The sequence below is a fragment of the Kryptolebias marmoratus genome, linkage group LG21, assembly GCF_001649575.2.
Source record: "Kryptolebias marmoratus isolate JLee-2015 linkage group LG21, ASM164957v2, whole genome shotgun sequence".
In the NCBI taxonomy this organism is placed as follows: Eukaryota; Metazoa; Chordata; class Actinopteri; order Cyprinodontiformes; family Rivulidae; genus Kryptolebias; species Kryptolebias marmoratus.
In genome coordinates, this window is record NC_051450.1 from 16,238,038 (window position 1) to 16,258,823 (window position 20,786).

General features: G+C 42.3%; 2 protein-coding genes across 2 annotated transcripts in view; one reads left to right on the forward strand and one right to left on the reverse strand.

Annotated features, from left to right (window-relative positions):
- pan3 (poly(A) specific ribonuclease subunit PAN3) lies at positions 1–15,853 on the forward strand. Its single transcript, XM_017406759.3, has 18 exons — positions 1–334; positions 2,319–2,440; positions 5,122–5,194; positions 5,292–5,362; positions 5,491–5,635; positions 5,735–5,952; positions 6,213–6,317; positions 6,424–6,481; positions 6,732–6,893; positions 7,037–7,153; positions 7,322–7,423; positions 8,374–8,539; positions 8,803–8,890; positions 9,049–9,188; positions 9,697–9,826; positions 12,745–12,809; positions 12,921–13,059; positions 13,590–15,853. Exons 1-18 carry the CDS (start codon positions 1–3, stop codon positions 13,728–13,730), a joined length of 2,376 nt encoding a protein of 791 aa, XP_017262248.1. The 3' UTR covers positions 13,731–15,853.
- A 618-nt stretch (positions 15,854–16,471) lies between these two features.
- flt1 (fms related receptor tyrosine kinase 1) overlaps positions 16,472–20,786 on the reverse strand; it is a 29,989-nt gene continuing 25,674 nt past the window's right edge. Inside the window, exons 19-30 of the mRNA XM_017406271.3 lie at positions 20,643–20,756; positions 20,459–20,547; positions 19,981–20,065; positions 19,801–19,898; positions 19,604–19,726; positions 19,313–19,424; positions 19,116–19,215; positions 18,499–18,604; positions 18,323–18,420; positions 18,067–18,136; positions 17,881–17,969; positions 16,472–17,797 (exon numbers count right to left, since the gene is read on the reverse strand). Coding sequence (XP_017261760.1) covers positions 17,629–17,797; positions 17,881–17,969; positions 18,067–18,136; positions 18,323–18,420; positions 18,499–18,604; positions 19,116–19,215; positions 19,313–19,424; positions 19,604–19,726; positions 19,801–19,898; positions 19,981–20,065; positions 20,459–20,547; positions 20,643–20,756 — 1,253 coding nt within the window. The 3' untranslated portion in view covers positions 16,472–17,628. The remainder of the gene's footprint in view (positions 17,798–17,880; positions 17,970–18,066; positions 18,137–18,322; positions 18,421–18,498; positions 18,605–19,115; positions 19,216–19,312; positions 19,425–19,603; positions 19,727–19,800; positions 19,899–19,980; positions 20,066–20,458; positions 20,548–20,642; positions 20,757–20,786) is intronic.

The following is a 20,786-nucleotide window of genomic DNA, read 5'->3' on the forward strand; positions in this document are numbered from 1 at the left end:
ATGAACAGTGGACTCCCACCTTCAGCTGCTCCGCTCGGGGGTGCCGGGATACCCAGTGTCAAGGTGAAGTTTTGCCGATACTACGCGAAAGACAGGACCTGCTTCTACGGAGATGAGTGCCAGTTCCTGCACGAGGATCCGTCCATGGGGAGCCTGCCGCTGCACGGCGGAGGCGGCGGTGGCGGCGGCAGCCCCGTCCCGATGCCCGCGGCGGGGTACTCTCTCGGCGGCACGGCGGTGACGGCTTGCCCCGGCGGCGGAGGGACCGGCGTGTCCAAGAAGAGCGAAACACTGGGGCCCGCGGGCGCGTCTCTGGAGGGGCAGCTACTAACCAGTGAGTGCACTCAGACAAGGCCTCAGACGGGTCGGCTAACTCGGGTTTTTTTGGGGCCTTGCGGGGCAGCGTCGTAATTTAGCCCGAGGATTCACCCGGGCCTCTCTGCGTCTAAACCCCGCGGTAAACTTCAAACCTCCCGCTACCCACCCTCCGAGGCGCAATTAGCGCACACCGTGCATTTTAGTCGTCTTGTAAATAGTTTTACTCTATCTAAATTACGACAACCTACAACCTGAGCCATGTTTTTGCAGCTCACATGGAGGCCTGTTGTTTTGGTTTGACAACTGTGCAGCTAATAGCTACTGAACTAAACTAGCGTCAAATTAATCGCTTTAACTAACTTTACCGTGTTTGTTTTTATCCACAAAGAGGCGTGGGGCGTGTGATTAAACGTGGCTTTAGTCATTGTGCAGTTAAATGTTTGTTATTTCAGTGGTGATGTTGCTGTCTGCTTAATGTTTGCTAACATTAGCATGTCGATGCTAGCTGTGCACTGGGCATTGTTTTTGCCACCTGCTGTCGTCTTTTCTTTGGTGGGGTAAACAAACAAGCACCGAGGCGCAACACATGATGTTAGCGACTTTATATAGCTCCTGCAAACTCAAAATCAACAAAAGTAACTACGATTGAAAAAAAGAAAACCTAACTTTGTTTAAAAGTGCACTGTGGTTCGCTCCGGTGTTGAGGAAAAAAAAAGCTTCCCTCCCGTCAAACTTATCCCCCTCCTCCTCCAACAGGAAGTTTAAAAAGGCGCTTGTTTTCACCCATAAAGAGCAAAAGTCATGGGACAAACTATTTTTCACTACCCTCAGGAACACATTTACCTGTATTAGTTTCATTATGATATACAGTACCGTGCAAAAGTTTTAAACCACCCCTGATTTATTGACATTTTGCTTCTAAAGAGTAAAACTTTCTTGTCTTTGAATAATTTTCACTAGTTTTCTGTCCAGTTTTTGCACCTTACCATGTTAGCATATTGTTATTAAAAGGATAAAGACTGCATACAAGAGGACAAACAAGTTTTAAGCTTTGGAGTAAAACAAACTGCATATGAAGTGTCTCAGGGTCATGTTTTGGAGAAATAAAAATGAAATCTAGCAGATATTTGACACGCTTTTTGGTGAAAACAAATGTTTGGGAATCATCCTGTTGGTGCTAAAATACAAATATTTCTCTGTGAGAGACTGCTAGTAACAAAGAGCCTAAAGACCCACTGTAAAACTGATTCTTGGCTGAGCTTACTGTTGTGTGTTGACACAACGCTCATGCCTTTCTAGTTTATTTTTTTATGCCTGAGTAATTCACAAGGCTTAACAATCAAAAACAGCCCTCTGATAATGATCAGGAACTGGACTGAATATGTCAAACTAAAAAAAAAAATAAGAGAGAGCTTCAGAAAGCCTAGAAAACTATAGATGAAGACCACTTTAAAGGGTATAGTGAAGTTTGGCTTCTTAGGAGCTAAATATAAACAAAGGAGAAATAATTCAAAGTTGTGTATAGGATATGCACCTCCTGCTGATTCTTGTCAGATAAAAGTTTCAGTTTATCAATATCAGCCCCCTAACTTTACTCCTCAGATACTTTACGCTGGGATCAAGGGTAAGAGATTTTACATCAAAATAAATAATTGTAATGAATTTTGTTTTTTAACTGAAACTAATAAACACAAGTTGATTTGTTGCTTTTGACTTTCACTCTGTTTGCTTCTGTCTTCAGTGACAGGGTTGCGTTATTTTATTTATTTATTTATTTTTACAGATTTTGCGCAGTGTTCACAGGCTTTATATTTAGTTCCATAGGTGGTTAATTTCGTCGGCCCATAGTTTTGGGTCTGTGAATCTCAACGCTTTACTAATTTATCAAATTTGTGTGCTTTATATGTAGTGTCAGTGCTTTACTGTCTGGTGTCTGTGCGGCGTTAGGTTCAGCACATATCGGTGTGGCGGTACTAATTCCTACCTTTTGTCATCCACAGTCCCAGGAATGGAGGGTCCAAACCTGAGCGATGCTAATCTTACCAACTCTTACTTCAGCAGCAGCTTTATTGGGGTCAACGGGTTCGGAAGCCCAGCAGAGTCAAAATATTCAATGATGCAGGTACAAGCGGTGCATAAACATAGTCTGTAAATCTACAGCCTGACAGAGTAATTCCTGTTTACATCTATTTTCACTAAAATGATACTTGGCATCACACATTTCTTTTGTTTTTGTTTGGTTCTGTTATTATTACAGTCTAGACTCTTTGCACCATCTGTATCTCTGCAGGAACGTTTAACTACTGCATGCATGAGTGTCATTCTTGCATCAATATATAGATCTGTGTGCAGAAATTTTAACAGGTGGTTTGAGTTGCTCGTGTTATTAGGTAGGTATTGTATATAAAAATATATGAAAGGCATGTTAAGGATCCAGTCATGAACAACAAAACATCCTTTAAAATCGAAGGTTTTATGTTTAAAATAGGTAAATGGAGCAACAGATAATAAACAATAGATGACATTATTCAGAGTTGCATTATTTATTAAGCAAAAGTAACTAAAGCAAAATCCATAAGTCCGCAATTAATTTAATACATCCTTACTACTTCCATAGAAATAAAAATGTAATTTTAGTGATCAAATATACTTGATCATCTGCTCACCAGTAAGTGTGAGGTTCTTTATAAAAGCAGAAGTTTTGGCTGTTTGGTGGTCAGGAACATTCAGGTGTGTGTTACCACACTGCCAAGGTGAAAACATATCAGCAGTTATTATAGAGAAGCGGTTGTTTCTATCCATAAACGTGGGAAAGCTGGCAAGATCATTTCTAAACGAAATTAACTCCATAATTCTACAATCTGAAAAATAACTCTCAATTCAAAAATATTCAGGATGGTTGCTAATCTTTCCTGGAGTGGATTCCCTGCAAAGTTTCAGACTGGAAAGGGGAAATAAAATTCTCATGTCTTAAACTTCAAAACTAAACAAGTTTTTATTTTTTTTTGTTTGTTTTGAAGGGTTGAACAGATGTGACCAAAGAGATATTTGGCCATAATCGACATCACCAATCTTGGTGAAAACCAAACTCACCACATATGTGCATAAATACCTCATACCAGCTGTTAAGCACGGTAGTGGAGGGCTGATGATTTGAGCTTGTTTTCGGGCTTCTTGCAGCCTTTACGTTTTCGTCCTGCAGAAAGAAAAAGCTCTACGTACACGAGCACTTCTACAATAAAAACAGCTGTGGAAAAATTGTGCTTTGATGAGCAGGACAAAGCTCAGCCCAACAAATGCTTTGGTGGGAACACATGAGAACTGTGCACAAATACCCACAAACCTCACTAAACTGAAGCAATTTTCTAAAGAAGAGGCTAAAATTTCTTCACAACAATGAAAGAGAAATAAATTTGTACCAAAGACAGTTACTTATGGTTTTACGAGTTACTGACTCGTGGTTGGACTTCATTTTTCACACACTGTTTCTCTGATTTGTTTTAGTTTCTGTTAAGTAAATCATCACAAATTGTAATGTATTATTTTATATCCAAAGTTGTTTCATTTTAGAACCCAATAAGGGTCTGATGACTTATTTATTATATCTTGATGCATAAAACGTATAAAATGAAGGTAGGTGTACAGGCTTTTCTGCAATGACTATAACACAATTGTTCCTTTTGAGTGTGCATGATTTGTAAACAAAGAGTATGGTTTTACACAGGGATTTTAGGGGAAAGTAGAAGAATAATTACATGTTGCAATAATAATCAATTTTTTAATCGCAATGCACACTCACCAGCCACTTTATTAGGTAAAGTGCACTCGTTCAATTGCTTGTTAAGTCTAATAGCTAATCAGCCAATCGCATGGCAGCAGCCATGCGATTGGCACCTAGTTGTAGTGAAGACGACTTGCTGAAGTACAAACTGAGTATCAGAATGGGAAGGAAAGGGAACTTGGCTTGGTTTTTGGTGCCAGATGGGCTGGTTTGAGTATTTCAGACGCTGCTGATCTGCTGGGATTTTCATGCATAACCGGCTCTGAGGTTTACAGAAAATAGTCCAAAAAGGGAAGAATATCCAGCGAGCAGCAGTTGTGTGAATGAAAGTACCTCGTTGATGTCTGAGGTCAAAGGAGATTGAGCAGACTTGGGTGGAGGTGACAGAAAGATAATGGTGGCTCGATTAACCACTTGTTCCAGTCATTGTATGCAGAATGCGTCTCTGAGCATGCGCCATGCCCATATTTAAATCAGATAGGCTACAGCAGCAGAAAACCACACCGTGTGTCATTCCTGTCAGCTAAGAACAGGAAACTGAGGCTGCAATTCACACAGGCTCACCAGTAAGAAATTAGAAAAGCAACACCTGCTCCGAGTCTCGATTTACTGAACTCCAGCGGCTGCACGGTCTCCAGATCTCAGTCAAATCCAGCGTCTCTGGGATGTGGTGGGACAGGAGGTTGCCGTCATGAATGTGCAGCTGACAAATCTGCAACTACTGCGTGATGCTAACATGTCAATATGTGCCAAAATCTGCGAGAAACGTTCCCAACACCTTGTTGAATCTATGCAATGAAGAATTAAGGCAGTTCTGAAGGCAAAATATGGTCCAACCTGGTACTAGACGGCATACTTAATAAAGTGAGTGTATTTCTTTGGGCAGCTTTAAATTAAATTAATATGATTGCCAAATTAGCATTTTTTGTGCATGTTTTTCTTTTAAGCGTGTATTATAGTGATGGGATAATGCATAAATGTGGTCTTTGTGACAACTGTGATGTCGATGCTGCTGTTTTTAGCGAATGACCACCAGCAGCAGCTCTCCCAGTCTTCTCAACGATGGTGCCAAGAATTTCAACCACAGCACTCATGGTAAGGCGTCCTCGGAGAGCCGCTGAGTCACAGAAAGCGCTCATCCTGGTTATTGAAAGTGCTCCTTTTTCAACCCTTCACTTTCGATTCCTCGCAGATCCAGTGAACTCCCCGACGTCTTCACTGTTCAGCGATTTTGGTGCTCTCAGCATTTCCCAAAGGAGAAAGGTGAGCAGATTTACGTCATTCTTCGGATGTTTATTACTTTAATTTTGTACGAGTACGTTCTTGAAACTTAAATCTAGCTCTCAGTTGCTGGTTATTGTTGTTGATTCCTTTTAACTCTTTGTCGACAGGCTCCAAACCCGACAGCAAGCGAGTTTATCCCAAAGGGAGCTCCTCGAATGGCCGCCATGACGCAGTCGGCTGTCCAGGCCTTCCCCTCTCCTCTCTTTGCTCATCCTGGCCTCGGGGGCTCCACAGCTGCTGCTCTGGCTCCAGGTGTGAAATTCAAATCAAAAACAGCACCATCTTGAATTAATCGTCATTACTGGATGCCTTTTTCTCTAAGGTACATAATTCACCTTTATTTGTTTGTAGGCATGTCTCTTTCTGCTGGGTCCTCTCCTCTCCACTCTCCAAAAATTACACCTCACACCTCGCCTGCCCCCCGTCGACGCAGTCACACCCCAAACCCTGCCAACTACATGGTGCCCACCACAGCGTCCGACCCGGGTGCACACATCATCCAGAAAGAGACCGTAGGAGGGACAACGTACTTCTACACCGACAACACCCCAGTGCCAATGGCTGGGATGGTACGTAAACGAGTTGGTAACATATTTTAAATCAAACACTTAAACGTTTCGATTTGAGCTCCTCAGATGATGATAAATCTGAAAATCTCTAGGCTCCAGATTTTGAGATGCTGTCAGATGTTCAGCAGTAGTTTTGTTTCCTCATATTTATTTGCATTGCTTTTAACACTTTAAATTTGGGGGGGGGCATGTTTTGTACTTGACATGGTTTTCATTTCTCACTAAATAGGAAACTGTGTCTTTTCTTGGTTTCACTGCAGGTGTTTCCTACCTTCCATATCTATCCCCCCACTGCTCCTCATGTGGCGTACATGCAGCCGAAAGCCAATGCCCCGTCCTTTTTTATGGCCGACGAGCTCCGACAGGTATCGCTTGCTCTTCTGTTTGTACCATTTTCTTTCAACTAAACGTCCCTCTTCTCTTTGTTTATAGAGGGAATATCTGATATTATTCCCTGTTGTTCTCCCTCAGGAGTTGATTAACAGACATTTGATAACCATGGCCCAAATTGACCATTCAGAGAACCCAGGTAAACCATCACTTTTTCATTTAACCTGTTTGTGTGCAGCAGAATGAAGCTGTAAAGACGCCTTCATATTCAATCGAGGGGATTTTTGTGGGCTTTGAGAGTCTTGTTTTCTTACTTGCATTGTTTATTTTTTCTTTTTTAGTTGCAACAATTACATTAAAAGTAATTTATTGTTAGCCTTGATCAAGCTGGAGCAAATTCAACCTTTTACTTTAAATTATGTTTTTTTGTTTGGAATTGTTTTTGTCAGACGTACCATCTGAGGTGGACAGCTATCACAGCCTGTTCCCGCTCGAACCTCTTCCTCCACCCAACCGCATGCAGAAGACCAGCAACTTCAGCTACATCACCTCCTGCTACAAGGCGGTCAACAGCAAGGACGACCTGCCTTACTGCCTGAGGAGGATACATGGTAATAATATGGATTCAACACTTATGTATCAGTCCCTCAAGGAAGTTCATATTCAACCAGTTCTTCCTTCAATTTTACTCAAGCTTACAACTTCTCTGCAATCATCTCGCCTTGAATGTTTGTTTTGTTTTCCGTATGGCCAGGGTTCCGCCTTGTAAACACGAAGTGCATGATGCTGGTGGACATGTGGAAGAAGATTCAGCACTCGAATGCAGTAACACTTCGAGAGGTCTTCACCACTAAGGCCTTCGGAGACCACTGTGAGTGTGTACTGCCTCTACAGTTTGACTTTTATGTTAAGTTTTGCTTCAAAGTTTTATCGTTGAATATAGCAGTAGTAATGAAATATTCAGTTTTATGCTCCATCTTTGATCTTGTGGTGGGAAATAAAATATACCATGAACTTTTGTTTTCTTTTTCCTCCCCAGCGTTGGTCTTCTCTTATGACTTCCATTCAGGTGCAGAAACCATGTTCAGCAGGCATTTTAATGACCCAGCAGCAGATTCATACTTCACCAAAAGGAAGTGGGGTGAGTTCATCCTCCCTGCCTCACAACTCAGAATAGAACCAGTGTCACCTCATGCGCCCCGCAGCGTCCTTCCACTTCACACATTCAGACTTTGTTTACTTGTTTTGCTGGTGAGGTCACTGACGTGTATCTATTTGGATGCGCCATTTCTTGCAAGTGTTGCATATGAGTGAGCTCACCTCGGACACTTATGTCAGGTTTAATAAATAAAAACGACTGCGGTGAGTCACAGGAGAGACACTTCACGGCCTAAATTGAGTCTTAAGAAACTGTTTGGAGTTTGACAGTTGGCTCCCAAGTCTCTTTGTGAAAGAAACTTGGGCATTTGGCGGAAACTGTGGCTGAAACTGATCCTAGGGCAGGTGCTGCCTGCTTACAGGAATGACAGACTGAGGAAGCAAAACCACTGAGGCCTTCTCTGCAGCAAAGCACTGATAGGAAACCTAATTGTACGAGTTGCAAAATGAACAAAAGACTTAGGAGAAAGTGTTTAAAAAATAAGCCAAAGCACAGTGTTGCTTTGAATGGTTTTCTGAAATTGCTTTTGGGAAGCAAACAACGCTGTGGTTTTTGTGCAGCACACACCCCTTCACTCTGCCGCCTGAAAGTGTTGCTAATAAGTTGGGCGATTTAAAGAAAAAAATGCACATAAGGTAAACAGTTTCTTGTAACAGGGGGCAGTTTCTCACTTATAAATTGTTCGTAGGAAAGCATAAATTGGTCATTGACCTTTGGTAAAGATTGCTATCAGTTTTTTTTTAAACAGTATTGGTAAGCGTACCTAAAAATATAAATAAAGAAAAGTCTTCATCAGCCTGTGTCTGTAAGTGGCAGCTTGTGTTGGAGGTAAAAAGGAAGCTGATGGCAGTTTGAGGTTTACTTCATAAGTTAGAACTGAACCCCAGGCTGCTTTTGGGTGATGAAGCATTTTTTTTTTTTCCTTCGTGAAGGCCAACACGAACCTCCGCTGCCGCGGCAGCACGCGGGTCTGCTGCCCGAGTCTCTGATCTGGGCCTACATCGTCCAGCTCAGCTCGGCCCTGCGCACCATCCACACCGCCGGTTTGGCCTGCCGGGTCATGGACCCCAGCAAGATTCTCATCACTGGCAAGACCAGGTACGCGCCCACATACCTGAGCAGAAAACTGACCATTCTGTACGATGAAATAAGTGTTTATCCATGAAGCACGCTACTCATAACCATAAATGGCTTTGCAATGGAAAAGCATAACATTTCTCGTTGATAGGACTTCCTGTAAAATGCGCTAAAAGAAGAAGCGTATTTTCAGTCCAGGCTTCCTTTTTTCACAACCATGTGGTGTGAAACACTTAGAGACACACATGTAAACTAACGATGCGCCTGATCTTTTATCTCTAAAGGCTACGAGTGAACTGTGTTGGGGTGTTTGATGTCTTAACGTTTGACAACAGTCAAACCAATCATCTTGCCCTCATGCCACAGTACCAGGTACTTTAAAAATATATATATTGCATGTGGATAGCTTAGTGCAAAAGATTTGACTGACTAGGAACATCTTATTTGGGTCACACTTTGGTCATCTCTGGTTAATGTTCTGTTCAAACCTATCAATAAGGGAATATGTGTGTGTTTGTTCTTTTGAACAGCAAGCAGATCTAGTGTCGCTGGGCAAGGTGGTGCTGGCTTTGGCTTGTAATTCGCTGGCTGGGATCCAAAGGGAAAACCTGCAGAAGGCCATGGAGCTGGTGTCCATAAACTACTCTTCAGACCTCAAGAACCTGATTCTGTAAGAGGGGCGGGGGAGGAGATGAGACGCTGAAAACACCACTTCTGAGGCTGCTATTACAAATTATTATTGCCACTGTTAACGCACTCATAAAGTAGTTGAGCTTAAAAACGTGTACCAACAAATCAACAATGATTGTGTATCTGTATCTAAAAAGCCGTTCTTTTTATTGTCCACAAGCTCACCATACTTTTGGCGCCTCCTGAGCTGTTGTTTTTACACTGGAGATGGTGTAGCATAAAAAGTGTGTGGTAGTTCCAGTATGCTTGTCTGTGGTGGATCCAGCTTCAGTCATATTTATATTAAAATGGAGGCTTGTGTTAGTCAACCACAGTCATAGCAGACCTCTTGTGTGAATGCACCAAAAACCTGTATATGTACAGGCGATGAAATAAAGGTTGTGCTGCAGAATATGGTAATAATATTAAAATTTGAAGATGCATTAAAACGACTGGTGGCCACTTTTGTTTTGCGCCTCTGACTGTTTCCCACTTTGTTGTTTCTGCAGGTATCTGCTGACTGACCAGTCTCGCCTGCGCAGTGTCAATGACATCATGCCCATGATCGGAGCCCGTTTCTACACACAGCTGGATGCGTCGCAGATGAGGAATGACGTTATCGAGGAAGACCTCGCCAAGGTGATTTAAAGGGTGCCGTTGCACGCAGCAGTCTGCGTGGCACAGCGTGCTCGCAGCGGGCGTGTGTGTGCTGCTATTCTGGGATGCTGCACAAGAGTGAACTTGTTTATCTTAGAGAGAAGTACTGCACGTTATAAGGTTTGCAGTCTGGGCTTAAATCTAACTGTGAATGTGTGAAATGACTGACCTGAAACTATCATATTTTTTTTTTGTCTTTCATGCATCAACTTCCTTTTTTTCCTTTACTGTAACACACCAACCCAAGAAGGAGGTGGTGATGGTTTTCTTGTTTCCTTTATCTGCAAGTTATGGCTTCTGATTTTGGTTTTACAAGACGCCAAGCAGATCTGTTGATTTACACAAATGCACAGCGACACGTGTCGAATGAGCACAAAGAAACATCTTTTTGTAGAAGTGTGTATCGGTTCTGCTCAGACCTGCTTGTAATCTGCAGGCTTCTGTGATGGTGGCGTAGTTTCCTGATTGTGTATTTCTTCATACTTATTCTTGGATGTTGTGTTTACATGGTCGGCAAGTAGTTCTGTTGACAAAAAGCTTTGCTGCGTTTGTGAATGCAAGTCCTGTGTGACGACCGACGGCGTGTGAAGAGTTCATCGCCGGTGATTCTGGAAAGTTGGGCAAACGTTTGGAAATGAGACCAAAATATCATCAGAATGAAAAGAGGAGAGTTCTGTGTGTTGAGTCTCATCAGCTTATTTATATCTCATTCAGCACCACCAGGCTTTAGGCTGACCAACAAACAAATGAAGACAAATATTAAAGTTCATCAAATGTCAGTCCAGATGTGTAATATTCTACAAGAGATCAAGAGTAATTTATGAGGAAGTTAAGGTCTGTTTTAGATTAAAACTGAACAACAGAGATGATAATAGAGTTGCAAAAGAGGAAACTCTCCTCCCTTTAAAAAAAATAACCAAAACGTTGCTGCCTGTCTGAAGTTTATTCATCTGGACAAACCAGACGGTTGTTTAAAAGCAGAAAAGAAATGAAAATGAATGTTTTGTTAAACAGCTGTGTGTTCAGATATTCATGTTTCTGTTAATGTTTAGCAGTAGTTTGTTAGTTTATGCATAAAAGAAGGGTGAGACTTAAAGCCCCACATGTTTGGGCAACATGGTAGCTTCCGTACAACGGGATCTGTTGGCTTCAAGGCGGGGACACTTGGTGTATTAATATACGAATATGTTGTAATCCAATAGAAGAACTTTAACCCTTATCTGAAGAGAAAATGACTGAGAAAGAGACTGAAATCATGACGGTTCTGTTAAAGGTAGCAGCTGAAACCAAATTTGTCAAGATTGTTTTAACTCTTAGAAACGATCATCAAAATATTAAGACACCAGCTCCATATTAAATGAATCACATGAATATGACAGGGTTAGCTCATTGTTCTGAGGTGTGTAGTAGTTTTTTCAGAGATGGGTGGAAGTTCATCTCGTACATTATGACGTGCAGAAGCGAGCAGGCTTGGCTGATGATGATGATGATGACGATGATGACGGTTTTCACTTTGTCCAACAGCGCAGAAAGCGTTTGACAGGGTGAGACAGGCAGAGAGGAGGAAGAGAGAGGAGAGGCAGGAGTAAATTTTATCTGCTGAGATCAAGGTGAGCCATGATCCGCTGGGTTAGTCCCACACGGATTTCAAAGCATCTGGTTTTAAACATCTAGTGGAAAAAAAACGAATATACACCACCCCGCGTTAAAATGATGAATTGTTTTCAAAACTTCCTCACCTTTAATGGGACATAACACATACAGCTCAGCTGAAAAACATCTTTCTACAGATTTAAACAAATACTTTGATTTAATTATAGCGTTCAGTTACTAAGATTCAGCAAAAGCCACGTTTGTTTGCTTACAAAGCATCAAAATTGCTAAAAAGCAAATATTAACAAGTCATGGTGCTGATAGACTGAAGGCTGTCATTAAATCAGCAAAGTCATAATTTAAGGTTTCCCCCTAAACAAAATGATTTGTTTTCAGTTTTAGTTTTCAGTTTTTTGTACGGGACATATGTCACGTTAAACGTGGGAAAAGTTTCAAAATGGTTTATCGGTTTATTGCGGTCTCATGTTTTTACGTCACAAACGTGGTATTTTAACAAGAATGTGGACTTTTTATAACCACTGTAACACATCCGCCATCAAGTTTTAACTTTTTTTTATTTAATTCAGGAGTATTAGGAGTGCACATTACTCCCTTTTAATGGGGAAAAAATAGTGTATATTTAGACAAACTTGTGTAATTTACTCCTGTTTGTTTCACCATTAAAAAATGACTTTAAAATAAAAATAATTATTAAAAAGCTAGAAGAGTCCTAATTGTTCTCAGTGTTTGAGATGACAGGAAAAAAATACAGCTGATTGATTCGATGGCCTCTTTTTTTTTTTTTCTTTCTTTTTACTTTTGATGATGAAAAATGTTTTTGGTGGTTGGTTTTTATCTTTTACCACAACTGTAGTTCATGCATCAAGCAACCAAAGAGTCAGAATCACACGGAGGCTGAAAGTCTGTCATTATTTAGGGAAATAAACGCGTCACGCTGCTGCTCGGTGGTTTTATCTGGTCAATTTCTAAATATTAATGGTTTTTACTTGAATATTCCTCTCTTCTTTTTCTAGTGTTTGCGTTCAGATGGGCTCTGTTTGTGTTTAAAAGCAGAAGTTATGTTTCCTCCTGCCGTAAACGGTACAAATATTTGATTATTGTTGATTATTCAGGTTGTTTTAGTTTCATTGGGTCACGTGATCGCTCGCCTCGCCACAGCAGAGTTGGTACTAACCGTCAGTTTTACTCCAGTGGCACATTTCTGCTTTTAAGATTCTGTGTTTGATCAGATAAAGATATTTATGACTGAGAAGTAACTCAGGTGTTTGTTGTTTTTTTTTTTGCAGGAGGTGCAGAACGGTCGTCTCTTCCGCCTCCTCGCCAAACTGGGCACCATTAACGAGCGGCCAGAGTGAGTAACGTGGCTCCTGTTTAAGGCTCGGGTCTTTATTTATTTGTTTATTTAATTTAAACGAGATTTGCGTTGCGTCTGCCATGCTGCTCTCTCGTCTTTGTGATCCAGGTTTCAGAAGGACCCGGCATGGTCGGAGACGGGCGACCGCTACCTGTTGAAGCTCTTCCGGGATCACCTGTTCCACCAGGTGTCGGAAGCGGGGACGCCCTGGATCGACCTCAGCCACATCGTTTCCTGCCTCAACAAAGTCAGTCAAGTTTTAGAATCCGACCTAGAAAAAAAACACTCTAAAGCTGAACATGTGGACGTTTCGGTCAGTTGTGCATTTTACCGCAGAGCAAAAACATGCATGAAATGGCAGAGATGTGTGAAAGCTGAACTTCCTGTCAGATAATAAATGTCCACCGAGACGTAGAATGTTCTCGATGTTATTTTAATTTTGAGCACACCTACAGAAATATGAAATTCTCTTTAGAGTGTGACTTAATTTCATGTTTTTGCCGTTTTTTTTTTCCTTTCTCACCTCTTTTGTTCCTCTTTTTTTTAACACCCGAGTCTGTTTTAAAGTGTTACTTCTTATACGTGACAAACTTATCTCGCAGACAAATATCTCATCACAAATGAACCTGAGCGTCAGTTTGAACCTCGCGACGTCGCAGATATTTGCAGATTACTCAGAACATGACCACGTTTGATAAAATGTTTTGTTTGTCTCGCAGCAGCTGGTGAATCAGAGTGCTGTTTGTGACATCTCCCCCTGTTTTTGTGCCCGTTCAGCTGGACGCGGGGGTCCCTGAGAAGATCAGCCTGGTTTCTCGGGACGAGAAAAGCGTCCTGGTTGTGACCTACTCGGACCTGAAGCGCTGCTTCGACAGCACCTTCCAGGAGCTGCAGGCTGCTGTGGCCGGCTCTCTGTAGTGCCCTTTCGGGGCCCGGGGTGGGAACTGTTCCAGACCTGGAGCTCGCAATTGCACTACAGTGGAGGAGCAGGCTCACACACGACATCAGCACAGCGAAGGCGGCGAGGCAGGGCTTCGTGAACCTCAGTCACATACACTGATCCCTGTCCACCAGGAAGGCTTTTCTAAAGTGTATTTTTTTTTGTTTTGTTTTCCTAAAATCCTGCAGCTGAAAATGAAAAACAAAAAAAGGAAAAACAAAAAAAACAAGACAGTTGAGGAAGCTGTGATAAACAACAATTTTTTTTTTCTAAATTCGGGGAACAAAACGAGAGACAAACCACGAGGTTTCGAACTATTTTCCTGCTTTTATTGTTCATTTCTACAGTCGGGGTTTATTTTTCTGAGGAGGATGCACTAAGATTTTAATTTTTTTGTCAAATTTCGTTGTTATTTTTATGAATACGTGTGAGTGGCCTACAGGGTGCACAGAGCGCTAACGTCTCACACACACACAGCTGACTCACAACTTAAAAAGAAATCCAGCTTTCTGTTGACCACGTTTCTCTGCCGGTTGGAGATCACACCCCTTCATTCTTACGCCCTCAGAGACGGGGAATGCACCATTCAAGGCCTTCAGCGTGGCGTGGCGGCGCCGGTTTCATGAACTGGGCCAGCCCACCTTGGCCTTGTTTGTTGCCCCCCCCTCCTATCATGAAAGGACAAACCACTGGGGTAGGTGGAAGGATTTTGTAAAACTGGAAAACAAAAAGGATTTCTGAGATTTTGTGCCGGAGATTAAGGCTCATATTTGTGGGTGGGTAGGGTTGGACTCGGGACCAGGTTCTGTGTGTGTGTGTGTGGCGGCGGTTCTGTTTGTACTGAGGAACGGTTGTCTTCTCCAAGTGTTTTGTTACTTATGCAGCAACGACCTTTTGGTTTATGGACACTGTTGTGACGTCAGCTGCTCTAAGATGGGTCATTTCGGGTCAGCACTTGCGGAGCCACAGCTGCCTCTTTGTGGAATGTCCTTAATTCGTCCCCCTTTCTTCAGTCCCCCCCCCCCAAAGTTCCCCATCCTCTGTCTCTTACTCTCTCCCCTCTTTTCATCCTGTTACCCCTGACTTCACTTCCCTTAGGGGTGGGCTACGTTTTGAGAAAAAGTGATATTTTGTGACTTTTTACCAGCTGCTTTTTCTCTCCGCTCAGCTTTGTGCAGAAATGCACGACGGGACATGGGGAGGGGCAATCGTTTTTTTTTTTTTGCCCCACTTTTGCTCTTTTAATAATCTGTGGACCAATTCCAGCAGGGGTTTTAGGTAAAAATAAAATAGAAAAAAAAAAAAAAAGGAGGGGGGGCAATGGAAGAAGGTGGGAACTGTAATTTGTTTTATTTGACTTTTTAAGATCATGAAAAAGCGGCTCAGCAGTGGCGCTGGCTGTCGCCTTCGCCTCGGACGGCTTGGATTTCTCTCAGGATGACAAAAAAAAAACAAGCTGGAGGGGGGGCCCAGTGATTGAATGTGTTTGGCTGTCACTGGCTGCCCCCCGCCCCCCGTCCAGGCAGATAGATGAGCCTCAGCGGAGCGGGCGGGACACCTTCAGATGGAAGTTTTAAGAGACATTGTGGAGATCATGTTGCCCTGAAGCACAGATCTGTTTTCATTTGGCTTAAATTTCAAAAAATATTTTTTTAACCGAGTGCAAATCTATTTATCCCATTAAAGAAACCGGTCCAATCGACGCAGGCGGAGGCCTGAAAGAAGCGTCCTCTGACCTCTGACCTGCGGCCGGTCTGTTCTTGATGGCAACAGATGTGCCGGGAGCCGGTTGGATCATGTTCTACTTCCTCTGTTTTAGTGAAATCAGCAGGCAACATTTGGTGAATGTGGTGCTTTAGGAAACCTCCAACACACACACGCACACACACCTCCTTATACACATCGTCAGTGCTCAAATCACTGAACACACACACACACACACACACACACTCCAGTTAAGATGACCCCCCCTCCTTCCCCCTGCAGCGACACATCTACAATCACCATCTTAGTATGTTTTATTGCCCCTCTTGTGTTCTTGTCTCAGATTTTGCAATATTTGTGTGTACAGCAGTATTTTAATAAAGAATATGAAAAACAATAATAGCGTGCAATCTGTTTTTTTGTGTTTTTGCATTTATTAACATTTATTAAATAAGATCAATGCAATCCTGTGTTAAAACAGACGTGACCTTTTCTTTTTTTTTCAGAGATCGTTTCTCTTAAAAAAAGGGGAAATGAGATGCAAATCACTTGAACCGTATTAAGAAGTAAAGGCTACAAAAGTGACGAAAAATGAGGAAAAGGCTAAGAATATGAATCTTGTCTTGCAGCTGTGAGTGAACAACAAGAAACCCCAGAAACAAACATTTTAAGTTCTTACAGTTTTAAAGAACGCTGCGTCTAAAGAGGAGAAAACTTCAATTAATCGAGTTTGTTAGATTTGTAAATATATAGAAAAGTTGCAACTGAAGCCTCCGTTGCTCCAGATCATTATATAACATGCAGCTTTTAAAAGCAGCAGCAGAAGTTATTGAAACGAAACCACGTCATGAAACTGTCCCACCTGCAGATCGGACCCGTCTCGGCTCAGAAAAACACATTTGGCATCTAATAAAACTGAAATTATCAGAAAAGAAGCTCCTAAGAATGAGCACAGTGGTAAACACATCCCCATCCCTAATTTAGTGAAAATAAATCCCAATTAAACCAACAAATATTCAGTTGTAATCTTTCTTTATTGTGGTTTATATTCTACAAAGCATATTAACTTACAAACAACCAATAGGAGTAAATAGAAATCACTTTGTTACGAATGGGCAACACTTTGTTATAAAATGCTTCTCTCTAGAGGCTTTTATTTTGTCTTAAGTATCTGGAATTCAAATAATACTGGCATTAACAAACAATTACTGCATTATTTTAAATACGACAAGTCAAATAGGACATGAAAACCTCAGATTAAACTGCTTTTTACCTCCGCCAAGGAAGTTAGGGTTTGTTTTTCTGTCTGTGAGCAAAGATCTAAAGAACAGATTTGGATGAAATCTTCAGGAAATGTTGGGGTTGTCACAAAAAACAATAACAGATTCTGATCCGGATTGCGCTGATCCTCGGCGGAGGTTTATTTTGTCTCAAATTAGCAGGATACAAAAGAGGAAAAATATAGTTTTGATCCTTACATATTAAATATTTCTAAATGTGCAACAACAAAAACCCAATTTTCACAAACTAAAAGGCCTTTTAATTGTATACGAATCAACGAAGCAGTGAATGAATTAAACACTCGGTTGTCAGTTTAGTTTTGCTCATATATTTACTATAAAATGGCCGATCTTCATAAAACTATAACAATAACGTCCATTTTGACAACTACAAATCCAATATTGGCTTCGTTTGACTTTATAGTTTTAGTAAAAGTAAATTTTATTGCCGGGATGTTGGGCTGTAATTTACAATAACACAAAGCATACATTCAGACTATAAATCTAAAATAAATACAGATATACATTCTGTCTAATGTGGATATAACTGAGAGAATAATAAAGTTTTTTCCAGCTTATAGTAGTTGTGTAAGAGAAACAGTTATTTCATACAGCAGTGATCCTCTTCACAAAGCTCCAGGCAGGAGGTACCAAGACAAGAAGCTCGAATAGTTAAACGCCGCACGCTGTCAGATAATACTTAGCTGCTTTAGGAGGGAGAAAACCGCTCGTCGTTGTGACTTTCTGCAAAGTAAGGATGTTTCTGCGTTAACTGGACATCAGGGGAATACCTGCAGGACTTATAATGAGGTAGAGGATGCAAACAGCGTAAGCAGAGGAAGATTTGATTGAGCAGAAGATGCATGAACCCTGGATTAAAGAGGGCCGGGAGCTAAAGGGACTGGTAGAAGAAGGCAGAGTTGTAGTCTGGAGGAGGGGAGCCGCCTTCGTCGCACTCCCAGTCGCACGGCAGCATCGAGGGCTTGTCGTCACGGGGATCCGAGGTGTCGCCGCGCAAAAAGGGCCCCTGGTTGTCCCGACACTTGGAAAAGATAAAAAGCCTGAAAGAAAAAAGGGAACAAATTGAGTCGGTCTGTTCTGTTCACGTCTTCTGACTTTATTTTATTCGTTTCAAAGCGTGCACCTGCTGAGTTTTGTGTTCTTGGCGTTATTCCTCATCATTTGCTTTAGCTCCTCGGACGGAAGGACCATCCCACTGTCGCTCTGCTCGTCCTAAAAAAAGGATTCCAAACATGCGCCTTTCATCAGAAACGCCTGATTTTAAATTAGCCTGTAGCTGTTCTCATCTGTGTGTGGGTGTTGGTTTTACATCAGGGCCGTCTCGCTCCTCGCAGGGAAACTCCTCAAAAGTCTGAAGTGTGGCCATACCCCTCATGTAGCTGGACAGGAAACGGTAAACATGAAAAAACAAACACGAGCTGGAAATTTCTCAGCTTTCTCAACCTGCGTTTCATGTATCGCTCACCTCTTCCACTTTACCTTCTTGTTTCAGTTTCTTATGTTATGACATCACATTTGCACGATTTGTATAAATGTGTGTAACATTAGAAGTCGTGTCTCCTTACCTCAGGTTTGTGACAGCGAGTGGGTTCTCTTTGAACGCCTGGCACTGATTTATGTCTCCATTCCGAAAGGATCCCAGAGGAATATAATCCTTCCCGTCCTGCTGGGGAGGACAAACAAACTGATCAAATCAAATCACGTGGTGTGAAAAAAAGCCTGAAATGTTTAGATCTCTGACCTGCTGCGCCCTTGCTTGTAGCAGGTCGCCCAGTATCTCCACCAAGTTCGTGAAAGTGGGTCGGTCCGAAGGATTCGCCTCCCAACAGGCCAGCATCGTGCTGTAACTGCACAAACAAACACACAGGCGGCCATTTTTTTTAGAATATCTCCTTCATGACTGCAAAAGCAAAACGAAGTTGGATTTTTCCACTTACTCTTCCTCTTCAGGTGGACGTCTGGTTAAAAATCATCGGTTTAATGTTTATTTTAACGCTGGCTGTGCATGGCTCATGTTAAACCTCTGAAACAAGCTCCTGGTCCACATGTTGAAATCTTTGAACTTATGTCAGCATGTTTATCCAGCTGATGTGATAAAAACACAAATGAGTGTCTCTACGTGTATCTCTGGTGGCACAGGAGTCTAAAACAAAACTCCCTCTGCAAAACCCAGATGGCTGTGGTTGAGGCTGAGTCTATTTTGAGATTATGAAGACAATGTTTACTGACCAGCTTCTTGTATTTACAGTGGAGTCTGACTCACTGTTTCGTACGTAATGGTCAAGATAGAACATTTCCGCAGAAGTCCCTTTTTTGTTTGTCAGGGGTGTGTCGTGTTTTAAAAAGAATTTCACCCACATTTCAGACGTGCTGTATTCTGGGGCTCGCATCCTGGTGCCGTTTTTCAGACGGTGGCAAAACTCCTCGTCTATGTGAAGGCCGGGGTACGGGGAGGCTCCTGTCGGACGAACGAGCGCACATCAATGCACCACAAACAATTTAAAATAAAGCCCAAACGTCAAACTAATACCCCTGCGTGCGCTCAGATCTCTCACCCAGGGAGAAGATCTCCCACAGCAGAATGCCGTAGGCCCAGACATCGCTCTGGGTGGTGAACACCTTGTCAAAAATGGACTCGGGGGACATCCACTTAAGAGGGAGCCGGGCCTGTGAGCCAATCAGAGCAACAGGATTTTGCAGGGTTATATAAAGCAGCCACATGTGCAGAAACTCGTCTGAGTGCCTCTAAAGTTGTTCACATGAGGACAAAACTTACATAATTTATAGCTTATTTCTGTAAGAGTGCAAAGAAGAACAGACAGATCTGAATGCTCATGTGGACTCACGTCTCCCTTGCGGACGTAGTCTGGGTCTTTGTAGATGTCTCTGGCCAGGCCGAAGTCGCAGATCTTCACCACCTTATTGTCAGTCAATAAAATGTTCCTCGCAGCCAGATCTCTGTGGATACACTGGAAGAGGCACAAGGGAAAATGAAAAAACAATCGCATCAGTGAAACGCACGCCAAAGGGGACGGCGACAGACCTTGCGAGACGCCAGGAACTCCATCCCACGCGCCACCTGAAAGCTGAACGAAATCAGATCCTCCAGGAACAGAGCGGGCTCGGAAGGAGGCTTTGCATCTGGATGAATAAAACCGTGGTTCAAATTTGAGCTTAATCGTGTGAAAAACTGGAAAAAATGTCCTCAAAGCTGTGCCCTTACCCAGGTCAAGGTGCTTTGGGTCTTTATCGTTAAGCCCTGTTTTGGTGCCGACACAACTCGGCCCTTCATTTGTTCCTCCACTCGTCTGATTTGAGGATAAAACAGTTAGTGAGACCATCTAATGTTTGAAAGCAACAAAAGCATCCTCAGTGGTGATTTTTGTCACAAAAGCCCCTTTTTCTGCGAAAATGTCAAAGATTTCCAATTATGTGCAAACCTCGTGAAGCAATTAAGGAAGTTGCTGTTCTGCTCTACAACTGATAACATTCTCAAACCTCAAACAGATTGCAAAAGTCTCTCTCTGAGTGTAGGATTTGGTAACTGTGCACACAAAAGAGAAATGTTTGTAACGTTTTACCGACCACGAGACGTACCTGCAGTCTAGCCCACGCAGACATAAACAAACTCTGCCTGACCGCAAAGTGACATGCAGCTTTCATCGCACCTTATTCACACCGGAGGAAGCGGCTGAGCTCACCAGGTGATGCGAATAAACATCTCTTTTGTTCTTTAAGAAAGTTGAAAGGTTTCCGAAGCGACAGTACTCGACGATGATCATCAGTGGTCCTAGACAGAAAACCAGGAGTGAGAAGTTTTGAAGGCGCAGAAAGGAGCATGTTCATACACACACAGGTGGACGGACGTTAATTAAAACCACACACCTCCTGGCTTGGTGCAGGCTCCCAGCAGGTTGACCACATTCAGATGGTTTCCAATGTGATTGAGGATTTTCAGTTCAGTCATCAGAGCCTTTTGTTCGCTGGCTGTGGCTCCCTCTGGTGGACAAAATAAGAAAAAGTTAAACA

Bases quoted from the DNA above. Each gene is read 5' to 3' on its own strand.
- pan3 (XM_017406759.3), top strand. From the start codon at position 1: ATGAACAGTGGACTCCCACCTTCAGCTGCTCCGCTCGGGGGTGCCGGG. The intron at 8,540-8,802 runs GTACGCGCCCAC...TTATCTCTAAAG, and splicing joins CTCATCACTGGCAAGACCAG to GCTACGAGTGAACTGTGTTG. The intron at 13,060-13,589 runs GTCAGTCAAGTT...GTGCCCGTTCAG, and splicing joins TCGTTTCCTGCCTCAACAAA to CTGGACGCGGGGGTCCCTGA.